This window comes from Eretmochelys imbricata, chromosome 6 (assembly GCF_965152235.1).
Source record: "Eretmochelys imbricata isolate rEreImb1 chromosome 6, rEreImb1.hap1, whole genome shotgun sequence".
Taxonomy (NCBI): Eukaryota; Metazoa; Chordata; order Testudines; family Cheloniidae; genus Eretmochelys; species Eretmochelys imbricata.
In genome coordinates, this window is record NC_135577.1 from 64,636,261 (window position 1) to 64,661,160 (window position 24,900).

Here is a 24,900-nt window from a genome sequence, read left to right on the forward strand (position 1 = left end):
TCCTACTTTGAGCAGGGGGTTGGACTAGATGACCTCCTGAGGTCCCTTTCAACCCTGGTATTCTAGGATATGTCTACGATAATAACCAGAAAGAATTAGTTTCAGATTTATTTTTTTAAGGGGAAAGGGAAAGAGAAATCAAAAGAAAAATCATTTGTAAAGAACAGAACAGATGCATACAGCCTGTCTGGAAACTTCAAAATGCATCAGGCTGCAGCCATGCTAAGAGTCTGGTTTGGGAGCAAAAAACTCTTTGGGAACCTAGTAAGAAAGGGAAAAACTGAGGCTACGTACGTGGTGGTGTTAGTTGCACTTTAGTAAGTGGGTGTACGTAGGTCTAGTAGTCCAAGTTTTAGGGATTTTAACTTGCCATAACTTGCATGGAAGAGGAAGTTAAAAGCGCCTCTCCTACTTTTTAAGTTACTCCTAAACTTTTCTGCTAGTCATTCACTTCAGACTACATTCCTCTCTCCTAGCCCATTAATGAAGTTGCACAAGCTTAAACTCACTTTAGAGTCAGTGGGCCAAATTCAGAAGTGAGGCTGCAGAATTTGCCACAGAATTCACTTCTTGCCACAGACAGATGTACCAGAGTCCCAATTTTCATTTTAAATAGTGAGCTGTGCCTAGCGATAGCCATCAAAAGCGGTTAGTAGCGTAAATTGAAGAAGAGAGTCACCTACACACGTCTGCAGACAGCTCGAACCAATAGCTCAGAGATGGGAGTTTGGAACTTTGGGTAGGAATAAAAAGCCACTTTTCAGAAGATACCAAGAATTCAGCATTTCTATCACAGAATTTGCCATTTTGCTGCTGTAAAAGCCAGTAGCCAACATTCCTCCCACCCCACATCTCCCTGCCCTTCCAGGATCTCCCTGTAGTTGTCTCTTGTTTTCCGGCTTTCCTCACAACAGCAGTTAACTGGATGACAGAGCATGCTCCCTGCACTGTTGCATGGAGCCACGTAGCAGGGATCAGGGAACCAGAACAGGAGTCCAGTTTACAGTCCGGCACTGGGGAGCAGCCAGGAGTGTAGGCATGTGAGCTGCACTGGCTGAAGAACAAAGCAGCAACTGAAAAGAGGAAGATGAGCTGCTGAAGCCATCTACAACCTCCCCATGTCCCTGGCACATTCAGAGAGGAAAGAAGGTTCTAATCTGCGCTGTCTGTACAAAAGCATTGGATCCAAAGCCTGGGGCATGTAAATGGGCCACCTGTCCAGGATTGCTTAGACATCCATTTTTGAAAATAATTAATTTTATTTCAATTAGTATTTAAATGAACCATAGTTGCATGTGGTATTGGAGGATAGGAATAGGAATGAAGTGTATTTCATAATAGAATGAATTAATACTGCTGTAGAATTTAAAATGTTGTTGCCATGGAATACACAGCACCATGGTTATATGTTGGTAAGTGGCAGAAAGCCACTAAGCTGGTTTAAAGAAAGGCATCCATTGAAGGAGCCATATAAGCAATGTTATGTCAGCTTAGACTCCACTTTATATATGGTCCATTGATCTTAGGTTGCAATGGAATGTGCAAGACTAACAGAGTATCTTCTACCAGCTGATTTGCAGAGTAACACTGATGAGGCTCATGGAGGTAAGCCAGCAGTGATGGACTCACAAGGGTGTTAGGAAATACTGAAAGGATAAATGGTGGGCCCCCAAATAGAGGATTGGTGAAATAGCGGTGACTTTTGAATCAGGCCAGACACGGAGGGAAGAGCTCACATGCTCAGATCTTTGGAGGAGAAGCCTCCACCAATGTTAAAAACACCTGCTTCATTGTCTGCATTTTTGCTGCAATAGCTGATCACTACCATAGATATTAACATGCAGAAAGTTCACATGTGCCATTAACGGAAAAGCATTTCCTAAGAATCAGCACATAATTAAGTATTTCATTCTTTTAAAGGGAATCCTAAGGAAAGGGATAGATAATAAGACAGAAAAAAATCATATGGTCTCTATATAAATCCATGGTAAGCCCATAACTTGAATACTGTGTGCAGATTTGGTCCCCCACATCTCAAAAAGGATATATTGGAATTGGAAAGTTACAGAAAAGGGCAACAAAAATGATGAGATGTATGGAATAGCTTCCATATGAGGAAAGATTAATAAGACTGGGACTTTCAGCTTGGAAAAGAGATGACTAAGGGGGAATAGGATAGAGGTATATAAAATCATGACTGGTGTGGAAAAAGTAAGTAAGGAAGTGTATTTACTCCTCACAACACAAGAACGAGGAGTCACCAAATGAAATGAACAGGCAGCGGATTTAAAACAAGCAAAAGGAAGTATTTCTTCACACAACACACAGTCAACCTGTGGAACTCTTTGCCAGAGGATGTTGTGAAGGCCAAAACCATAACAGGGTTCAAAAAAGAACTTGATAAGTTCATGGAGGATAAGGTCCATCAAAGATTATTAGCCAGAATGGGCAAGGATGTTTGCCAGAAGCTGGAAATGAGCGGCAGGGAATGGATCACTTGATGATTACCAGTTCTGTTCATTCCCTCTGAAGCACCAGACATCAGCCATTGTTCTGAAAGACAGGATACTAGGCTAGACTGACCATTGGTCTGACCCAGTATAGACGTTCTTATGAAGGATCAACCTCTATCTATGCTGTTAGCAACAAGGGGAAAAGACTTCCAGATGACAAAAAATTGCCGATTCAGAAGTTGCCTTAGAAGGAAGAAAACTAATATCTGCTGCTGAAGAATGCATAGATTCATTCTCAGAGCTGTTAAGTATGTTAATTCCAAGCATTTTGTGCTATGACTATCACTTTGGAAGAGTTACTTCTAGACTTGTGTGTTCCCCTTTTGGTCCACTGCAGCTCCTCCCATTCCCTCCACCCCACTTAAGTCTCCCAAAGGAAATTACCACAGGCGATACACACAAGTTGAGATCTGATCTGTTGCTGCTGCAGTTGCACAACAAATATTAGCACATTCTAGAACCCTACTGCCTTCAAGTTTTTATTTTCCTATTGTTGCCTGTTGGAAAGCTCTCAGCGTCTTTCAATCTATATTTCCTATATGAAGAACGAGAGAATTCCACTCTCTCTTACCTCCATGAAACGCTTATTCTGTTATACTGCTATATTGATTAATGCAAAGTATGTGTGTAAGGAAGGGTCACTTAAGTCTGTTCCAATAAGTGGAACTCTATATCCATCTCAACCCCCACTTTGCTCTTAAAAAGTAAAATACAAATCTGTAGTTGCCATTAGGCCTTCCATCATATTAAATCAGTCCTAAGATATGAGAACTACAGGGCAAATTCAAATGGATAACAAGGGAGATATTTTTCATATGGAGACTATTAACTGACTGACATCTACTTTACAATTCCCCTGGAATTATTGTATTAATTCCACCTTTCTTGGGTGTAGAAAATATGCACATGTGCAAGCAACAAGAGAATTTGTTATTTATCAAGGACCTGTTTTCAGTACTGCTAACACAGAATGCCCACTGACACATCTGAGACAAAAATAAGGACATGTCTATGGAAGAAGTTGGGGGAAATGCCTCCAAATTAATAAAAATAAAATAAAATAATAATAATAAAAAAAGTGCAAAACTATTAGCAAAATACCACAGCCTGACAGGAAAAACAGTTCATGTCTAGGCTCCCCTCTTTTCCTGGAAGACAAGACAAGACCAGACCAAACAGTTTGCTGACCAAGCCCTTCCCTCCACACACAAGACTGTTGTCTCCATGCCTGGCTGTAGTCCCAAAGCCTGTGAACCCAGCTCCCTTTAAGCCTCTCAGTATGAGTTTTCCTCATCAGGGCAGCCACTTCTGAGGCCTCCCTCCTCCTGACTGATCCCTCCCTATTACTATCTCCAGCCAAAGGACCTGGCTTGTGGAGTAGAGCTGATTTAAGTACCTGTATCCAGGGCAGACTATTAACACCTTCTTACCCTGGCTCAGTGGAGAGTTAGTATACCCAATCAAAAGTATGGAGGGAGGCAGGTGGAAATTATTCCTAGAAGCATGTGTTAGAATTAGAAAACCTTATGAATAGAAATGCTGTACTCAGTGGTGTTGTACCCATGTTGGTCCCAGGATATTTGAAAGACAAGGTGGGTGAAGTAATGTCTTTTGTTGGATCAACTTATGTTGGTGAAAGAGACAAGCTTTCAAGCTTACAGAGAGATCTTCTTCAGGTCTGGGAAATGTATTTAGTGTCATAGCTAAAGGCCAGGTCTACACTACACTACACACTTACTTTGGTATAACTACGTCATTCAGGGGTGTGAAAAATCCACCGCCATGAGCGACAGTTATACTGACCTTAACCCCCCCACGTAGACAGAGCTATGTTGACAGGAGAACTACCACCTCTCGTTGCGATGAAGTTATTAATCCTCTCCCATCGGCTTAGCGCTTCTGGTAAAGATGCTCTACAGCAGTGCCAATGCAAGTTTGTAATGTAGACCTGCCCAAATACAAGGTGGAACAGATTGTTTAGCATAAGTAGTTAAACACACATTTCAAGGCCATTAAGACCCCTCCAGTCACGGGGGAAATAAAGGTGGGGGGACGCAACTAGGGAAGGGGTTGTTAGTAGGTTATAAATTGCTATTATAAGCCATACATCCAGTGTCTCTCCGTCCATTATCTTTTTTAATAAAGAGAGTCTAGCAAAGTCATGAATTTAAGCTCCCAGGCTCGTCTTTTGAAGGTGTTGAGCAGGTTTCCTTTGAGAATAAGAACTATCAGAGCATGATCACTCTGTGAAAAGCGTTCACCCACAGGGGATATGATATTTTTGGGGGTTTTTTTTAATCATTTTCCTGTGTGAGTTCATTTGAGAGCACAGTGATTGTCTGGTTTCACTCACATAGTTGTTATTGGGACATTTAGTGCACTGGGTGAGGTACACCACATGTTGTGATAGGCACATGTAGGACCCTTGCATCTTGAAAGGTGTGTTGTGGGGGTTGATCATCGAAGCAGTAAAGATATGTTTATAGGTTTTGCATCCGTTGCTCTGATGAGATCTGGTGCAGCTTTCAGCTGGTGTGTTCTGATTTGGGGAGAGTTTGCTTCTTCTGATGAGCTTGGAGAGGCTGGGGGGTTCTTTGAAGGCCAGAAGTGGGGGTTCAGGAAAGAATTCTTTCCGGATATGGTCCCAATCAAGAATGGGTTGTAATTGTTAAATGACACCTTGTATAGGTTCCAATGTGCGATGACAGGAATATTATTTATCCATTAAACGTCTAAAAACCACAGCTGTTTACTTAGTACAGTGTTTAGATACTATAACAATAGGTGCATCCAAAACAGAGTAGATAAAATAGGAAACAAATTGAGAGACTACAGAGGAAACTGGTGGATGAGACAGACTAGATAACATCATTGGACTATTACTGTGGCATTGTTAATTGTTAGTTTTTCCATTCCAGGACTGGACATCAACATAGGAACACCACAAGCCACTTAGTCTTGGCCTCTCTATCAGGCAATTGTTGAAGTGGGGCAAGCTTTCAGTTCAATTCTTCCTGAATGACCTGCCTCTGTTTAATCTATAACAGACAATCATTTCTCCCTATTCACATTATTGCCAATTTTAAGATCTCATCTGATCAACTGAATTTCTTATTGTTGTCTGCAAAATTTCCAGCCCATCCTTACTAACTACCTGTTCTCCTTTCTATGAAAGGACTCTTGTAATGTCTATTCCTGCCTGGAGAATGGTGGCTCATTAGTTTAGCATTTGTAGGTAGTGCTATGGCTTCCTGCTAAATCCTTAACCTTCAGCCGTCACAATTTTTGCTATGTTTTAAAAGCCTTGGTAACTATATGTATCAAAAAAAGTTTTTAATCAGGCAGAAAAGAAGGTTCATATCAATGGTCATACAAGGCATCTTGTTTCTAGAGGCACCATTTAAATGCCAAAGTTGTAACACTGAGAAAGTCTGAAGCTTTCCATTCCATACCTGCTCATTTCTTCAGGGATTTATACAAGTTTCCGTCCCCAGTCAAGCAAACATTTGTACATTTGCTACTTAAACTTATTTGCATTCCTGAGGTAACAAGTGCCTTTTTCCCAGCTTCACCATCTCTTTCCCTGAGTACAGATATCAAATCTACCTTTCCCTCTGGAAGATCAAACAAAAGGAAACCAAGCCATTCTATGTAAAAATCATATAACTTAGTCATGAATTTTATTTTGGTTAAGACTAAAAAGAATACAAGTCTGATGACACTTCTGTGGGGAGTTTTGCCTTCCAAGACTCACTTTAGAAAGCAAGACCCTGTCCTTTATGAATAAGATATATAGGATTTATGCAACACAGCTATTCTGCCTTTCTAAATTCACAATCTAAATGCCCCCAATCTACTGTATAAGTTTGCCTTGTGTCCTAAAATTGTTTTTAAGTTTGGTTAATGTTGAAAACCAATTCCCATAACATGGCTGTGCCACAGGTGTGGACAAGGCACAAGACATACTGAAAATCATTCAGGCCTATGTAGTGTGACCAAGAGGATTGAGAGAGATTTTCAACACACAAATTTGACTATGATTAGGCTGCTGGTGCACAAGACCCACTACTCATAATGCTGGCCAATATAGTCTTATTGTGTCCTTGTACCCCCTCGATCTGTCTGTATCCATCTGTTGTCTTGTTTCATACTTAGATTGTAAACTTTTAGGACATGAACCACGTTTTTGTTCCGTGTTTGTACAGTGCCCAGAACACTGGGGCTCCTAAGTGTTATGGTAATAACAAAAACAGTGGCTTAAAACAAAAAAGTTATCCTTTTTCACCCTAACCAGCACAATTCTATTAACCTGAAACTGTTTTCCAGGCTGGTTCTTTAAATTACTTAACATGGCTCAAACTGTTGCATAAACAGGACTTAAAACCACCCCTCATCCACAAGAAGCAAATCAAGGGAAGAGAAGAATCTTCTCCATTTATAACATTTACATAAATGTTTACACAGCATACACTGTTTGTCCAATTACAGCTGTTGGAGAAGGAAATAGTCATCAGCTACTGTTAACCATGTACTGATCAACTTACAGAGATCCCCAAAGGCTTTCTCTGCAGTAATTGATTGATTGTTGTCCCGTAAGAGACATGCTGGTCTAATGAACTGTACTGACTGGACAAGAAAAGCCAGATGGCTGTGTAACAGAGACTAAAGAACTGCACTGAAAATTCAAATCAAACCACTACTCCCACCCCCAACACACACCCCAATCTTAAAAGCAACTGAGCGTCCAAGGGGCAATTTTAAAGACCGCTCATACAAGACTGTCATCAAAACCTATCAATCAATATTTTGCAAACTCTACTGCATAGTAAAACTGAATTTTTAAATCACCAGAAGAAGTAACTGAAAGTCTATGATTGCATATTTCTGCAGCAAGGAAAATATTCCCACTACGTCCCAAAGAAAACAAAGAAGAAGTTTCTATGCATGCGGAAAGGAAGAGGGGTAGATGTAGACTATTTCTGAACACTGCTATAGCTGCAAGCATCCTGCATGCTTTTCCAGCTCTTTTGAACAATTGAATAGAAAATTCTATTAATTATGAGAATACAAAATTCCTAGCCTTCTTATCACTATCCATTTAGAAAAGAGCATATTTTAAGCTTGGTTCTGAACACAGTTTGTCCTTGTCTACACTTGCAGTTAAACAGCATTCAGTACCAGTTCAGCTGCACCCATCTGCTGGCCCCTATTTTGTTAGCAACAGGTAATTTTTTTTTTTTTTTTAAAAAAGCATAGACCAGACCATACCCATCATCCTGAAGAGAGAAGTCCTGACACTGTTCCTAAAGTGCACATAAAAGGAGCCCCAATTCTGCAAACCTCTGAAAGTGCATGAAATCAGGACTCCTTGCCTGCAGAGCCTGAAAGGAGCGAAGGAGTACAGCTCCTTTTGTGCTAACCTCAATGTCCGGAGGACTAAGGCTCTCCTACTAAGGTCTTCAGGAAATGAGGGAGAAGAAATGTACAGGGCAGGAGGGTTGGGGGGAGATGAGGGGGAGTCAGCAGAATCAAAGGGGGGTGTTCTCTATCACTTCTGCTGCAACTCAGATCCCATGAAGTCTCTTTTGGGATGGGATGGGAGGAGGGGAAGGGGAGACAAACACTGAAAGTGATGTTTGGCTCTGGAATTGGGTTTCTTCAGCTTCTATATACAAAGCTCAGTTCCAACTGCGTTCTTTAAAAAAAAACCAAAGATGACCAGCCATTCAGCAAGCTAACTGACAGACACCAATTTTATCTCTGTAAAATATAGTAAGACGCTAAATTCCTTTTTATGTAAGCTTGTCCAAAACCCCCCAAAAACATATTTGCACATGAGTCCTTTACATTTCAAGACCTGACACTGCAAGAGAAATTAGTTGCCATGAGCTATCATTCATACTCCGGCATCCTTTTGCACAGGAAAAGCATACATGTACTCTTTAGAGAGGAAAAGCTCCCCTTTAATTTTTAAAGAATTAGACACTGATAAGTACCACTGCCTCAAAAATGTCCTTTTAACTAGAACGAATGCAGGATAGTACAACAAAAGTTAGATTTCTATACCACGGCAACACCCCCCCCCATTTATGGGGCTTAGCAACCATATAACTAATCCTGTTTGGGAGAAAGCAGTGCTGATAGTTTGATTAGTTGATGGGCACAAATCATATTATCCATCACCAGAGTTTAGTGTGCAGAGTTAAACATAATGAAAGCTGTAATTTTTTATAGGGAGCTTGAACAGTCTGCAGTGCAGCAAGTGGTGCATTCCTGAAACTCCCCTCCAGTGTAATGTCAACAGAAGAGGCTGAGTGGTGATGTAATGTCTGAGGGCATGCCATAGATTCAAGACACTTTTTGTTCTATTCATAGGATACAAATTAACCCTTTTATTGAAGCAAGCAACAACCAGCTGTATTTTACTACCACAGGCCCTGGAGTGGTTCAAAATATATATAGTGTGAAATAAAAGCTGGTTATTGGCATTCTGTTCATTTGCACCACATATTGTAGCTGGGAATCATGAGCAGGAAGTTTATCTATCTTCAGGTTTTATACCACTGCCCCACATGAAGATACAAATGCCTTCCATTAAGTGTATATGTACTTGGACAAATTGTGCTCTTCATTTAAACCCAGGCAGTCCCTCTAAAGTTGATAGGGTGCATTGGTGTAACTAAGGCCAAAGCTGGGCCAATTCAGTCTGCCTTCCCCACACCCCTTATTTTCTTCTATGGGTGTGTGAGCAGCTAGGCTGGGCTGAGTTGAGCTCCTAATTAAGGCAAACAAGACACTATATCGTGTTTATTCACTGATCAAGATCAGAGCTCCTGCAAAAGGAAGAGGCGAGGCTTCTTAGTAAGTGGCACATAAACAGTATATTCATATTTAATAACTAGGACAAGGGCAGAATTTTGTGTGGATCCAAATAATAAAAGTTTTCAGTCAGACTTTAGTCATCATAAGAACCTAGGTATTTGCAGAAGAGTAATATACCACTCAACATGAGTAAGGGTAGCAGAATCTGGCCCTAATATCATCATCAGTTATAATCCAAACAAATAGAAATTCATTATGGATTGATTAAAAAAAAACAAAACTAAAAAGAATGCAGATATTTGGTGCAAACTGAATTGAGGGTCTGGCATTTCTGGGAAAAATCTTTCATATTCTGTTTATTATTTCAACAGGTTCATAAGGATAACGGTTATGTTAGTGTTCAGACTTGAATGATTCAGATGCTTTCATAGGAACACAAAGGCCTGTTACCAAGGACATAGAAAGAAGCACGGCTAGCTAACCTGTACCCAACAAAAGGGATATGTTCTTGTCACAGCCTATGTGCCCAAAATATCTGTAAGTCCAGTAGGAATGCAAACCTGAAGCATTACCTTTCATTAATGATTGAGATTCAGTTTATATTTTGTATGATTTTTAGTTCAGCAATTTCATAGTGAGGCTAAAGAATGAACATTTCTACTTTTTACAGCTTCAGAGAACAATGATACTAACTCATCGACATTAGGCTTCTATTTTACTAGCAGCAGGTTTGCTTTAATACCATTTGCCTGCATGCAAATCACTTACAGCAGGTTCCCATTCTCAATGACAAATATTAAAGCATTTTCTATCCCTGTTCCATGGGATGGTTAACAGAGTCTATGGGGGGGGGGGAAGGGGGGTGATTCCAGAGCACAAAACCCTATAAAGACATAAAACACAAGAACACCTGTAGAGACTGATGGCCATAAAACTCGCTAACAGTTTCAATCTTCATCACTGTCTGGACAAAGAATCATCTACAAGTTCTGTTAACAAAAACTACATTCTTAGCAATGTTGGTTATTTAGGACTTTTGCTGTACAATGAAAAGTGTATTTTATACTCTCTAGTGGGAATTAACCTTTATATTCAGCTAACAGCCTAATATATCTGTAAAACTAAGCTAACTAGCGAAAGGGGGGGACAAAGACATGGAAATCTACCTCTTCCCCCAACTCTAAACATGCAATAAATTTGCTATCCAGGAAATTTACTTTTCCTCCTCCTCCTGGTTTTGCATGATCACTTGCTAATATATTTATGACTTGTTCTGTACCTCATGCTTCATCTTTGAGACCCCCTTAAGATAGTCTCTTTCCTGTCCCAGCTCCCAAAGACGAAATAAAATTAATCATAGAATATTAGGGTTGGAAGAGACCTCAGGCGGTCATCTAGTCCAACCCCCTGCACAAAGCAGGACCAAACCCCAATTTTTGCCCCAGATCTCTAAATGGCCCCCTCAAGGATTGAACTCACAACCCTGGGTTTAGCAGGCCAATGCTCAAACCACTGACCTATCCCTTCCTCCCTCTCCTTTCTTCCTTTTGTCAGGATCCTGAACTCAACCTTCTCATTGTCACTGCTGCCTAGGTTGCCACCCACTTCTTCCCCTACCAATTCTTCCCTGTTTGTAAGCAGCAGGTCAAGAGGAGCACAGCCCCTAGTTGGTTCCTCCAGCACATGTACCAGGAAGTTGTCCTCAGCACTCTCCAAAAACATCCTGGATTGTCTGTGCATTGCTGTATTGCACTAGTTTAGTGGATAGCACTCATTTCTCAAGTACAGCCCTTTCAACACAACCCCCATCCAAGGGTGAAAGTAAGTTAAAGGACTTACCAGTACGCCGGAGTCCTGAGCAGGGGGCATGGCCTCAGCCGGAAGAGGCGTGGCCTTAAATCCCCAGGCCCTTTAAATCTTGGGCCTGGGGCTCCAGCTGAGGTAGTGGCAGCTGGGAGCCCTGGGCCCTTTAAATCACCCCTGAGCTACCAGCTGCAGAGGCAGCTGGGAGCCCTGGGGTTTGGGGGCGATTTAAAGGGCCCAGGGCTCCAGCTGCCGCTACTGCAGTGGAGCCCGGGGCCCTTTAAATCACTGAGGAGTCCTGGGGACTCCCGGCTGCCACTGCTACCCTGGGGCTCTGGCAGAGCTTTAAAGGGCCTGGGGCTCCGCTGTGGTAGCAGTTGCTGGAGCCCCCAGACCTTTAAATCCCCCTGAGCCCTGCTGCCCGAGCCCTGGGGTAGCGGCAGCTGGGCTCCGTCTGGGATTTAAAGGGCTCCAGCCGCCGCTACTGCCCCGGCCCTTTAAATCTCCTCCGGTGCCTCACCGCCACTACCCTAGGGCTTCGGCAGCAGGGCTCCGGAGGGGATTTAAAGGGCCGGGGCGGTAGCGGTGGCTGGAGCTCCGGGGCCCTTTAAATCCCCACCGGAGCCCCGCTGCTGCTACCCCAGGGCTTTAAATTGCCGTCTGGGAAAGCCAGTGCCGGTATGCTGTACCGGGGCATACCAGCTTACTTTCACTTCTGCCCCCATCCCACGCCCTATTGAGGTATGCCTTTGGTAACCACATGTTTTCCATTTAGGAGTATAACTTTTAAATCAAATACAACTCTGTCAGGTGGTCTCAACTTTTATATAAAACTCCATATTTTTAATACTTTATATTCTATTCTAATTTTCAATTATCACTAGATCCAATGTAAAATATTAAATCTTGAGTTACTTCCTTAAGATGTCTTGAACATAAAATTAAAATGAGGACTGAATCATACATAGTCTGCATAGCACATACCAGGAGACAAGAAATGAGAGCTGCAGCCAGAGAAAGCCTATCTTAAGTGACACTCACAAATTGAGCATCCCTTTTATTTCCAAACCCTTCCTCCCATCTTCCTACTTCCAAAACAACCCTCAGATACTACAGTAATGGGATGCAGCATAACACTCTAAGATAAACAGATGGGAGCAAGTTTCCAAGCTCTTTTTCTGTAAATTCTGTAATTTTTCTGGGTTTCATGAATGGACACATATCACACAAAGAAACAAAAACAAAGAACTCCAACACACCCGCCAAAGTACAGAATTTGCCTTACAAAGAGCTGCAGAAGTCTCTTGTCCTGTATCCCTTGTGGATTTGGATGCAGGTTCCAGCTCCTGTCTTCATGTCTAGATATGCTCCACCAGGATGCAATTCCTGTTGGAAGTGACAGCCCTATCGTTGGAAGTGACAGCCCCTACATGTCCAATTCCTATCACTGGATATTTAAAAACGTATCCAGTTACTTCTAACTATTGCTCTGTAGTTTCTTGAACTTTCATATTCCAATTAATTATTTTTGTAGTCCTCTAAATCAGTGGTGAAAAAAAAGTCATTGCAGTTTTCCTTTAGTTTGGTTGACTGGTGTACTAGGTACAAGCAAACACATGATTAGTATGCCCAGTTATACTTGACATTTCTGCAGTTAACAGACTTCCCCACACCAAAGATTAAGTTACATGTACTTGTTTTGCCACCAGTGAAAGGTTTCCAGTGAACACCCTAAAAAAGTTTGCCATTTTGGAAGACTGCCCCAATGGTCTCTTGATGATGTTCCATATTATGTCTCAGCTTCCCTCTTTCCTTCCCTGCTCTAAGTTTCATCAGGAAGTGCATCCCCCATTGCTCAGAGATTCCATATTGTATGTAACGCTTATACACCAGCTTCCTAACTGAACCAGATAACCTGTCTGTCGGGTTTTTCAAAAGGCAAAAGAACAGGCCCAGTGAAGAATGCCCACACTCTTCCCATAAAGTAATGAAGTTTAAAAAGCTAAAGGTCGATCTGGGTCCTGAGTCAGAGAGAAGGCAAACATCTTCTACAGAGCTCATGTAGTTCTACTCTGACCTCTAGAGGAAAAAGACTACTGTCATGTTTAGGTTTGTTCCATTATGGACCCATAAGTAGTGGCATGCTTCCAAAAAGGGTTAATTTGCTTCTGCAATATATTTCTTTGCCCTTTTTAAGTTTCCTTGGGGCAAACTCCTCTAATTTTTAGATTGCCTTCAGTACTGCTTCTGTGACTGATTGGAAATGCACAAACATACCTACTCCCTGTGCTTCTTAGGCACATCCACTTACTTCAGTAACAAAAATATGTTTTCATGCCTGAGCCCTTATAGTTACAAGAGACTCTATTCTATCTCCTGCATAGGAAACATATGTTCTGATTCCAGAATCTTTATTATTGATATCAGGGGAAATCTCATATGCTGGGCAGGTTTTATGGTTCCAGTAGTTGTAAAAATTTGTTTTTACTTGTAAAATAATAAATTTGACATGTAAGTTGAGCAAGAAGAATTTTAAATGCCCCACAATGTTTGATTTTACAGGCCTGTTTCTCCTGGCTTTAAATAATAATAATTAAATGAAAGTAAGTTTATTTTTCTGACCTAGACAATATTGTCTAATACACAGGTCTGAAAACTGATCAAATGGGCCTTTCAGAGAGCTAATTTTCTAATTTTAGATTACTTTATTCAGATGTAGAATTTACCATACACCTTGGTGTGCATTAGTTTTCACTTAATTTCTTCCTGTTGCAATACTACACAATTTTAAGGCCACCCATCTCCCCGTGTGTTCTGGATTCAGTAATATCCCCCAAATCAGAGAAGGCTCTTAAAGTGGTTTTCAAATGCTCATGAAAGCCTCTACTTTTGCACAGAGTAATTAGCACATGAGCTTGGGAGGGCACCACTTGCCCGTTACCTGGTCACGGTCGCCTGCAAAACAGCAGCTCTTCATGGTACAGGAGTTGAAGTAACCTTGGTTGTCAAACTGGAAGACAGGCAGTCGGGAGTGGATATCGTAGAGCACTGGTGGAAGACGCCGACGCAGTGCCAGCAGCTGGGTACCATTGCTGTTGAATCGGACACTCATGGCACTTTGAAGGGACAGATTTCCACCATAGCGGAGCAGTGAACTAGGAAAGGGGAGAGAGAACAAGTCAGGCAGGCTGCCTGAGATTTAAAGTTTACATAAGAGCATCAACTGTGTTTCACTTTTTAAAATACATATGTGATCTTCCAGTGTAGGTTATCAGAATTTTAAAGAGAAGAGGAAATTCTGCAGAATGATCTTTGCTCCAGGTGTCGTCATTTTCATTATGCTGCCATATAAACAATTTTATACATCTGAATAAAGTCTCTCTCTGCCCCATTTCTGCAGAAAAACATTCAAAGCACCCATTCCCAAGCAAATTTGACTCAAAGCTTGAATGACAAGCTATCAAAAGTGCTCAGTTTAGAAAGGTGTCTGGAGATAGAGGCTAGTGCGGGTTGCTTAAATGACAGAGATTTTATTCTCCTCCCTCCCACCACGTGCAGCAGATAGAATTTGTCCCCATGCAGGGAATTCTAAGACACAGGTGATTACAATTGTTAAAAAAAACAACCAGCTTCCATTTACAGTTTCCATCTTTACAGCACATCAGGTAATGTTTGTGTTGACTGCTAGTGGGGACAATCAGCTCCAGGCATCTTAAATAAAAGACTACTTTAATATTAAGTTATTATGAAAAAGCATAAGATAAGAGTTAGCCAATCTCAAACATGTCACCTACAAATACTGCTAAGTAGGCAAAGTTTATATTCCATGTGACACGACTGCCTAAAATTCTTACATGGTAGAAGTCCATAGCCTCACCCAGCACGCAGATCACAACCAGTGTACCTATGTCAGCTCTTGGTCACGTGTCCAAGACAAAAGTGAGTGTTGTGTGTCCCCAGACCTAAAGATTCTTCTTTATAGGAAAACCAAGATCTTTGTCTCCCACAAGTGCCCAGGATAATAGAAACTTGGTTTGAGGCTTGGGTTCCTTTGTGCTTCCAAATGCATATTCACTCTATGGATGGGGAAAATCGTTTTGTTTGCTCTGTGTCTGGTTTAAAGGGATTTAATGACTCCTACCACAACATCTTTTGGTTCATGGGTTTGGGGGAGTCCCCACCAGATGATCTGTCCACCTTCAGTAGCTAACAGGCATGTGCGTACAGATGTAACATTTTCAGAGGAAGTTGACTCATAGGTTTTAATGCATCATATTTTCAGATATAGTTCTCTTCCCAAGGCTTTTATAAAAGTGAGTCACTCCCCATGGAAGGGAATCTGCATTCCACAAAGGTTTAAGCATGTCTTGTTTCATGACATATACTGTAAAACTGAACAGATGCTTGCTCTTTAGTTACAGTCAAGAAGAACCTATTAATGTACTTAAAATGGGCCCAGTTTTTTCCTCTCAGTGGTCAGAGCTGGATTTCCTTGAAGAAACTAGAGGCATTTTTCAAAAGTCCTATTACCTGACATTTTGTTTTCTGTCACCAATTACCTGACATTTTGTTTTCTGTCACCAATTACCTGACATTTTGTTTTCTGTCTTCCTGCCAGGACATGCCTGCATCGGACTCCTTGCTCTCCAACTCCCCACTACAAGGGTGATTTAATTAGATTACACTGCACACTCCCTGTACTATTCCACGAAGCCAAGCAGCAGGTGGTTGGGGAGTAAATTGGGGGTGGGGGGAGGGGGAAGAAGAGGTAAAGGTAGAGATGGTAGAAGGGAGTTGGTGCTTTATAGCAGAATGGGGACCATGTTTGATAACTGTATATAGAAAGTTCGATGGGGAAGGACAGGAGTATACATGGTAAGAAGAGAAATTTAATAGAAGACTCACATAGGGAAGGGTGAAGAAGAGGGTCTGATGGTTAAGGAAGCATCTGAGACGTACATCATAGCAGGTGTAGGTAGTGACATCTAAAATCTTGCATACTTTTTGATTCAATTGTCAACTTTCTAAATAGTGCTCAATATGTGGATGATATAAGCTCCTAAAGATTTTGCATAGCCTTGGCCCAAACTTATTGGGCAACTCCTAACCTACTAGAACCTTCCCAAGACAGTAAAAGGCTACATCGGGGGGAGGGGGGAAAGAGGGGAAAGTACAATAAACCAAGTTTGGAATTTCTGGGTCTAAACTATTTTAAAGTTATGATGTGGCAAAAAGGTAAAAATGTTTGGTTTTTCAAAAAATTGTCATAATTGTCACTTTCAGGTTTTGGGGCAGGGATAGTGTCTTTCTCCATCAGTTGTGAAGTACATAGCACATCTTTAGTGCTAATAATCTGACTAATCACCCAAAAAACTTTCCCCAGTTAAAAGTTTCTTCTGGTACAAAAGCGCGTGCGCGCACACACACACAGACACACAAACACACACTTCAGGTGGTCTAGTTTATAGTGCAAAGCTAGTTACAATCTTAACTACCTGGTGACTAACAGGTCTCCCAATAATCTCACTTTTCAGTATTATGGCTACCCCCTGAAGAAAGCTCATAAATGCATATTGAAAGTTTCTAATTCAAAATAAAAGAGCTCTTGCTTCTCAGACTTAGATTGTTGGGCTGAACAAAATAGGTACAAGTCTTTTTTTAAAACTTTGATATTGGGAGATTAGAATTTTCCCTTGTACCATCTGAACTTGTACCATAAGGTGCCCCCAATGCCCAGTCCCACAAGGATACATTTGCAATACAAAACAAAATAGTAGCCATCACATACACAACACGTTGACATGTTTTACATATGCAAAAGATAATTAATTGGTAAAATGGACTACCAAATACAGCAAGAGAAGCTGCAGCCATGAATGTATTCAAAGGAGTTGGACAAACATTAAACCCTCTGTGCGCTAGGAGATGGAACATTTGTTTTAAAATAGTTTTCAAAACACAGCTCCCTCCCCCACAAACTTTAAACATTTAGCCAGCAGGAGTAGATCTAGCCAAATCGCAATAGCCACCAGATTTAGAAATAGTAATTCAGTCCTGTAGAAGCAGATGCCAAGTAGGCTTTCTGAATCGAATATTGCATACTGTTTGGTCCACAAACCTGTATTACATTTGGTTTGGGGGCATATGGGAAAGTGAGGAAAATGCATTTGCAGACTTCAGACAGGACCGCATTTTTTGCTATACACAGGGGCTTAAGAGGGGGGAAACGAACATAACAGGGTACAAACCATAGCTAGGTAAGTGAATGGATCTAGAGAAGCTGTGCGGCACTCCTTGCAGCCTCAACTATACATTCAAGCCTACTTCTCACAAATTACATCCATTAGACTGGCAATTCTTTTAAGTGAAATTAACAATGCGGTAGGGATTGCCTCCAACTTCACTGTACCAAGTCAAGCTTTACAACCCACCATCAGCGTGAGCCTACCAAATATCTGCTCACCAAGTGATGCTTAACTATTAAGTAGCTCTCAGAATAGATCTCGGTGGGAATTTGGGTAGCTTTTAATGCCCACCTAATTATCTGCTGAGTCTGGACAAAGGAACTGAGAAATCCACCATCTGAAGTTCATTTCAACTTTGAAAAGTGACTATAAGAATAGCATCTTCTTACTAAATAGATCAGATTCTTAGCTATTTTATTTAGTGACTAAAAATAAAAGTTGTCACTGTTTTTAATCCTGAAAAGCCAACACAATGAAAAGAGTAATGCACAAGTTGGAATACAATCGCATCTCAACTACGTTGTTCACTAAATTCCAAACACTTACACCTGTGCAAATCCACTGAGACAGTGGGGCACCCTAGAACCTTTACTACAGGTGACAGGGATATCGGAAAAAAAAAAACACAACTTGCCTCACAAACTCTGGAGTGAGTTTGCAGGACTGGCAGTTGGGGGGGGGGGAATCTGTTTTTACTTGTATACTGTTACATTTGCCCTAGAGTTAGTGAGAGATATCAGTGTTTTAGAGTCACATTTCAGAAAGGAAATCTTAAAGAGGGATTTTTTGAGGTTATCATTGCTGCTGTCGGGGGTGGGAGGAAAGAGTATGGCCATTCTGAATTTCCCTCACTTGTTTTTTATCATGTCACCTTCTCTGTAGCTAGAAGAGAAGACAAAAGTCTCTCCCCAGTGAAGAGATGACAATATATGCTCATGGAGCTTTTTATTCTTCCCCTGTGTGAGCCACCAAGTAATAGGAACATACAACTTTAGTCACTTATACTCAGTGAAGAGGTGTCACTTCCCTAATATGAAACTGAGGTATTCAATCAGTACAGGTTTTGGCTCATTTTAAGACTGCTTTCTCCTCCTCCCTTCCCCCCCCATCACTTATACTCCCTCACAACTTTTCTTCACAGAGTAGTTCTCAGAGGTGGCATCCTCTTGCAGGAAGTGTTATTAGTATAACCAGGTAGAACCAACAAATATCCCTCAGAGAGATGAAGGCCATCACCAGTAACAAGATACCTAAAGTCAACTCTCAGAGATCATCATCTGTCATGGTAATACCAAGCACAACCAGAGCAACCACTGATGGAGCATGTCTGAGTGAGCAAGGTAACACTCACTTTCTGCCATAAGTATCACCTTCTTCACTCACTCATTCAGAACTATCCTGGCATTTTGTCTGCTTCCACTGCCAGCTGGGAGAGCCAGATTTGGAATGCTGGCATTGCTGCACAGCTCTGGAAACAACAGTCAACGACAAATAATACATTTGAGGATTTTTTGGTGGTGGTTGTGGGTTTTGTAGAATTAAGAGAAAAATGTTCTGTCTATAGACTAAATCTAAGTCCTAACACATATATACTGGCATTGGGGGCAGGGTGAAGGAGAGAATGACAGAGTTATGTACAATATGGTCATTGCCATAACTGGACGCACTGTGTACGGGCAGCACTCATGTGTTAACCAAACATGGAGTTCAGATGAACAATATTAGGCTGTCAATCCAAGATCAGCACCATTAGTGCAAATAAAAAAATTTTTGCTGGAAGCTGGGGGGGAGGGGTCGAAAGAGGGGAGAACCACAACAGCCAGTATTTGCATCAGCTCAAGGCTTCCTTTCCAGGGAAAGGGGTGGGGGTGGGGGGGGACCTTGGGGGAAGTTTAAAACAAAAAGTGCACCAGGATAGCATTAGTGGAGCCATTCAATACACATTCCTTTTGATAAGCAACAAATGTTACACAACAAAATGGATTACAGTCAATGTCTTTAGGAAATGAGAGTCATTTGTGGGGGAGGAAAGGAAGGAAGGAAGGAAGGGAGAGAAAGTGTTGATAATTCCAAGCAGGGTTGTTTACAATATAATGTAATAAAGAAGATTGACCTTAAAAGGAAAAAAAAAACAAATTGAATGCTCGTAACTAATATGAAAACAAAATGTCTAATACACATGATCACATGCCATCAGGTTTGTCAGCATCTCTGTAACCACTAAACTGAGGTACTTCTAACAGTGCAAAAAAAGAATTTGTAATGGGATAAAACCTGGCAAAAAGAATCTAAGCCTGGGAAAACAGAGAAGAAGTTTTTAACAGATCAGCTAAGCTTTGAAAGAAGAAAAGGAGTACTTGTGGCACCTTAGAGACTAACCAATTTATTTGAGCATGAGCTTTCGTGAGCTACAGCTCACTTCATCAGATGCATACCGTGGAAACTGCAGCAGACTTTATATATACACAGAGAATATGAAACAATACCTCCTCCCACCCCACTGTCCTGCTGGTAATAGCTTATAACTTTAGATAAGCTATTACCAGCAGGACAGTGGGGTGGGAGGAGGTATTGTTTCATATTCTCTGTGTATATATAAAGTCTGCTGCAGTTTCCACGGTATGCATCTGATGAAGTGAGCTGTAGCTCACGAAAGCTCATGCTCAAATAAATGGGTTAGTCTCTAAGGTGCCACAAGTACTCCTTTTCTTTTTGCGAATACAGACTAACACGGCTGTTACTCTGAAACCTTTGAAAGAAGGTTGTTTTCAATACACAAAACAGGAAGTTCTTATTTATTATGGATCACCCCCTACAGGGACTGAAAATATTGATGGTATAGAAGAAAACAAGACAACAGTCTTAGCTTTTGAGACCAGTGGACTTCTCTACTTTATTTACAAAGCCAAAACGAACCTGCTATATATCTAACCTGCTTTGAAAACATAAGCATGGCCATACTGAGTCAGAAGACCAGTGGTTCATCTAGCCCAGTACTCAGTGGCCGGTACCAGATGCTTCAGAGGGCATAACTAAAACAGGGCAATTATCAAGTGATCTGTATACTCTGTTGTACAGTCCCAGTTTCTGGCAGCCAAAGGTTTAGGGACACCGAGAGCATGGGGTTGCGTCCCTGACCATCTTGGCTAATAGCCACTGATGGATCTATCTTTAATGAACTTATCTAGTTTTTTGTTTGTTTGTTTTTTTTTAAAAACAGTTATACTTTTGGCCTTCGCAACATGCCCTTGTAACAAGTGTCACAGGATGACTGAGTAGTGTGAAGAAGTACATCCTTATGTTTGTTTTAAACCTGCTATTAATTTCATTGGGTGACCCCTGGTTCTTGTGTTATATGAAGGCGCAAACACTTTCTTATTTACTTACTCCACATCATTCATGATTTCACAAATCTAGCCTCCCCACCATAGTTGTCTCTTTTCTAAAAGTCCCAGTGTTTTAAATCTCTGCTCATATGGAAGCTGATCCTGTCCCCTAATTTTTTTTTTTTTTGCCTTTCTCTGTAAATGTTTCCTAATTCTAATATTTTTTTTGAGATGGGGCGACCAGACCTGGATGCAATATTCCAGGTGAGGGCATACAATAGATTTAGATAGTAGCATTATGATATTTTCCCCTCTTATTATCGATCCCTTTTTTTCATGGTGCTAACAGTTTGCTTTTTTGACTGCTGTTGCACATTGAGCAGATGTTTTCAGAGAATTATCCATAATGACGCCAAGATCTCTTTCCTGAGTGGTAACAGCTAATTTAGGCCCCATCATTTTGAATATATAATTGAGATGACTTTTCCCCAATGTGTATTACTTCGCATTTTTCAGCACTGAATTTCATCTGCTATTTGGGTGCCCAGTCACCCAGTTTTGTGAGATCCCTTTGTAACTCTTCACAATCAACTTTGAACTTAACTATCTGAGTAGTTTTGTTTGCAGCTGCGAACTTTACCACCTCACTCTTTACCCCTTTTTCCAGATCATGTATGAATAGGTGGAACAGCACTGGTCCCAGTACAGAGCTTTGGGGGACCCCGCTATTTACCTCTCTCCATTCTGAGAGCTGACCATTTATTCCTACCTTTTGTTACCTTTGTTACCAGTTATTGATACATGAGAGGACCTTCCCTCTTATCCCATGACTGCTTACTTGACTTAAGAGCCTCTGGTGAGGGACCTTGTCAAATGCTTTCTGAAAGTCCAAGAAAGCTATATCCACTGGATCACATTTGTCCATGTTTGTTGACAGCCTCAAAGAATTCTAGTAGATTGGTGAGGCATAATTTCCCTTTATAAAAGCCATGTTGGCTCTTCCTCAACATATGTTCATCAGTGTCTGATCATTGCAACTATAGTAAAAAATGGAATTAATTTGCCTGATGATCAAGTTAGGCTTAAACAGCCTGTAATTGCCAGGATTGTCCCTGGAGCCTTTTTTTTTAAAAATAGGCATTACATTAGCTGTCCTCCAGTTATCTGGTACAGGGACTGATTTAAGCAATAGGTTACAGACTACAATTAGTAGTTCTGCAATTTCATATCAGAGTTCCTTCAGCAGTCTTGGGTGAATACCATCTGGTCCTGGTGAATTATTACTGTTTAGTTTAATCAATTTCTTCCAAAACCTCCTGTACTGACACCTCAATCCGGGATAGTTCCTCAGATTTGCTACCTAAAAAGAACTTCTCAGCTGTGGAAATCTCTCACTCACATCCTCTGCAGTGAACAGCAATGCAAAGAATTCATTTATCTTCTCTGTAAAGGGCCTTATCTTCCTTGAGTGCTCCTTAAGTACTTCAAACCTCCAGGGACCCCACTGATTGGCAGGCTTCCTGCTTATGATGTACTTAGTTTTTGAGTCTTTTGCTAGTTGCTCTTCAAATTCTTTTTTGGCCTGCCTAATTATACCTGTACACTTAACTTGGCAGAGTTTATGCTACTTTCTATTTTCCTCAGTAGGATCTGACTTCCTATTTTTAATGGATGTCTTTGTCTAACTGCCTCTTACTCTGTTTAGCCATGGTAGCATTTTTCGGACTTTTTAAAATTTGGGATATACATTTAGTTTGAGCCTCTACTACAGTGTTTTTAAGCAATTTCTATGCAGCTTGCAAGTGTTTCACTCTTGTGACTGGTCCTTTTAAATTTCTGTTTAATGAACTTCCTCATTTTTGTGTAGTTCCCCTTTTTGAAGTTAAGCTACTGAGGTTGGTTACAGAGTAACAGCTGTGTTAGTCTGTATTCGCAAAAAGAAAAGGAGTACTTGTGGCACCTTAGAGACTAACCAATTTATTTGAGCATGAGCTATCATGAGCTACATTGCATCCGATGAAGTGAGCTGTAGCTCACGAAAGCTCATGCTCAAATAAATTGGTTAGTCTCTAAGGTGCCACAAGTACTCCTTTTCTTTTTGCGAATACAGACTAACACGGCTGTTACTCTGAGAAATTTAGGGTAAACAGTACTGCCAATCTCAAACATTTAAAAAAAAACAAAACAAAACATGTGCCCCCCTCACCCCACCAAAACCAAAATATGTTTAAAAATCATGAGGTTAAATTTTATATTTATAAAATCTGAAGGAGTCGGGGGGGGGAGGGGGAGGAGGGTTTGCTTTCTGGTTCTTCTAGTGTTTATTTAAGTCTCATTTTCAAGTTTTTCCTCCCCAACCAGGAAGGCTAAAAAACTTTCATTAAAACAAAACAAAAATAATTGACTTCAGGAGCTGGGACTTTAAAATAAATATCACAAGACTTATGATAAACTTGTAAGAGTTGGTAAAACTGGATAAATATCAGGAAGCGTTTCCCTGGGTTAGGGCCAGGGCCGTCCCTAGCCATTTCGATGCCTTACACAGCCCCCTGCCTGTGGGGGTGGGGGGGCGAGGCCAGCCTCCATGGGGGCGGGGGGAGCAAGAGCAGGCTTGGGGGGCGGTTTCCTCCCTGTCCCCCCAGCATGAGCTGGCAGAGTGGAGCTGGTTGGGGCTGGGTTGCTCCACTTCCTGCCACCTGGTGAGTGCAGGGCAGGGCCAACCCCTGCTGCAGTCCTCAGGGGAGTGGGAGTGGGGGTGGGGGCGGGAAGAGGTGGAGTGGGGGCAGGGCTGGGGCGGAGAAGGGGCGAAGGCCATGGGGAAGAGATGGAGCAGGGGCTGGAGCAGCACACAGTTGCGTGGGGCACCAGGAAATTTGGTGCCCCAAAAATTTCCTGATGTCCTATGCAGCTGCGTATTTTGCATATGGATAGGGATGGCCCTGGTTAGATCTGCCCCATCTAATTTGGCCATTGAATGCTGCCTTTGCCCTGCCAATGAATTCAGCCTTTCTAGACAGTTCACTTCTTTCACATATATCTTTGTGCCTTCTTCCATTTTGTCCTTTATTCATAGACAAAGCTACAGACTTTTGGGCTTGGGGGAGGAAGGGTGAAGAGGAAAGCATTAAAAAAAAAAAATTATTATTCTTCAAACTCCTCCTTCAGACTCACCTCCACCATTATGCCTACAGAACACAGCCAGATGACAACAACTAGGCAGCTGAGTCAAGACTACTGCTGATTTTGCAAAATCATGCTTATTTTACTGTTAACTAATGCTCCTTCCATCCCCTCTCCATTTGCTTGTTTCATCCACCTGTTGACTCTTCTCATAAACTTGTCCCAGAGAGCTCAACCTCTGAATCATCTTCATGACATATCTGTATAGCACCTAGCAGAATGGAGCCCTGATCCCTGCTTAGGTCCTCTAAGAGCCGCTGTAAATCTAAATAATAAGCGAGATCTACCAGACTGTAAAATGGTTTTTCAACAGAAACAGAAGACCCTTTGTCTGACTTAAAAAGCCAAGTGGAGAATTTAAAAAACAATCCTGCTATGACCACAGGGAATGGTCTGAATCACCTAATAGACCTCTTCCATCTCTAAATTCTCTGATTTTATTATTTAAATTGGTCAAAAGTAGCAGTTGTATGGTAAGGTGATGGTGTGTGAAGGGAATATAAGTAAGTAGGATTCAAAGCAAAAACAAACAAACAAACAGCAGATTCCACCAGATAATCAGACTGATGAGACACCAGATATGCCATAGGAAGGTGACCTTCAGACAAAAACAAAGGCACAAATTATTGTTTCTGAAATGAAGCTGATTTAACATCAGTAAAAAGCAAGGTACACAGCTGCCAGGGAAGGCAATATGTTTGTCTGGAAAGGTAATTCATTATGAATTAAAAACTGCTGCACTTGAAAAGTGAATCTGTTACTCTGAAACCTGCTAAAGTAAAGTAATAGTAACAGCCGTGTTAGTCTGTATTCGCAAAAAGAAAAGGAGTACCTGTGGCACCTTAGAGACTAACCAATTTATTTGAGCATAAGCTTTCGTGAGCTACAGCTCACTTCATCGGATGCATACTGTGGAAAGTGTAGAAGATCTTTTTATACACACAAAGCAGAAAAAATACCTCCCCCCACCCCACTCTCCTGCTGGTAATAGCTTATCTAAAGTGATCACTC

At 41.3% G+C, this 24,900-nt stretch overlaps 1 protein-coding gene across 1 annotated transcript in view; it reads right to left on the bottom strand.

The window, feature by feature from the left end:
- The window catches only part of DCAF5 (DDB1 and CUL4 associated factor 5), a 107,354-nt gene that overhangs the window by 28,752 nt on the left and 53,702 nt on the right, over window positions 1-24,900 (bottom strand). The window contains exon 6 of the mRNA XM_077818727.1: window positions 14,080-14,293. Coding sequence (XP_077674853.1) covers window positions 14,080-14,293 — 214 coding nt within the window. The remainder of the gene's footprint in view (window positions 1-14,079; window positions 14,294-24,900) is intronic.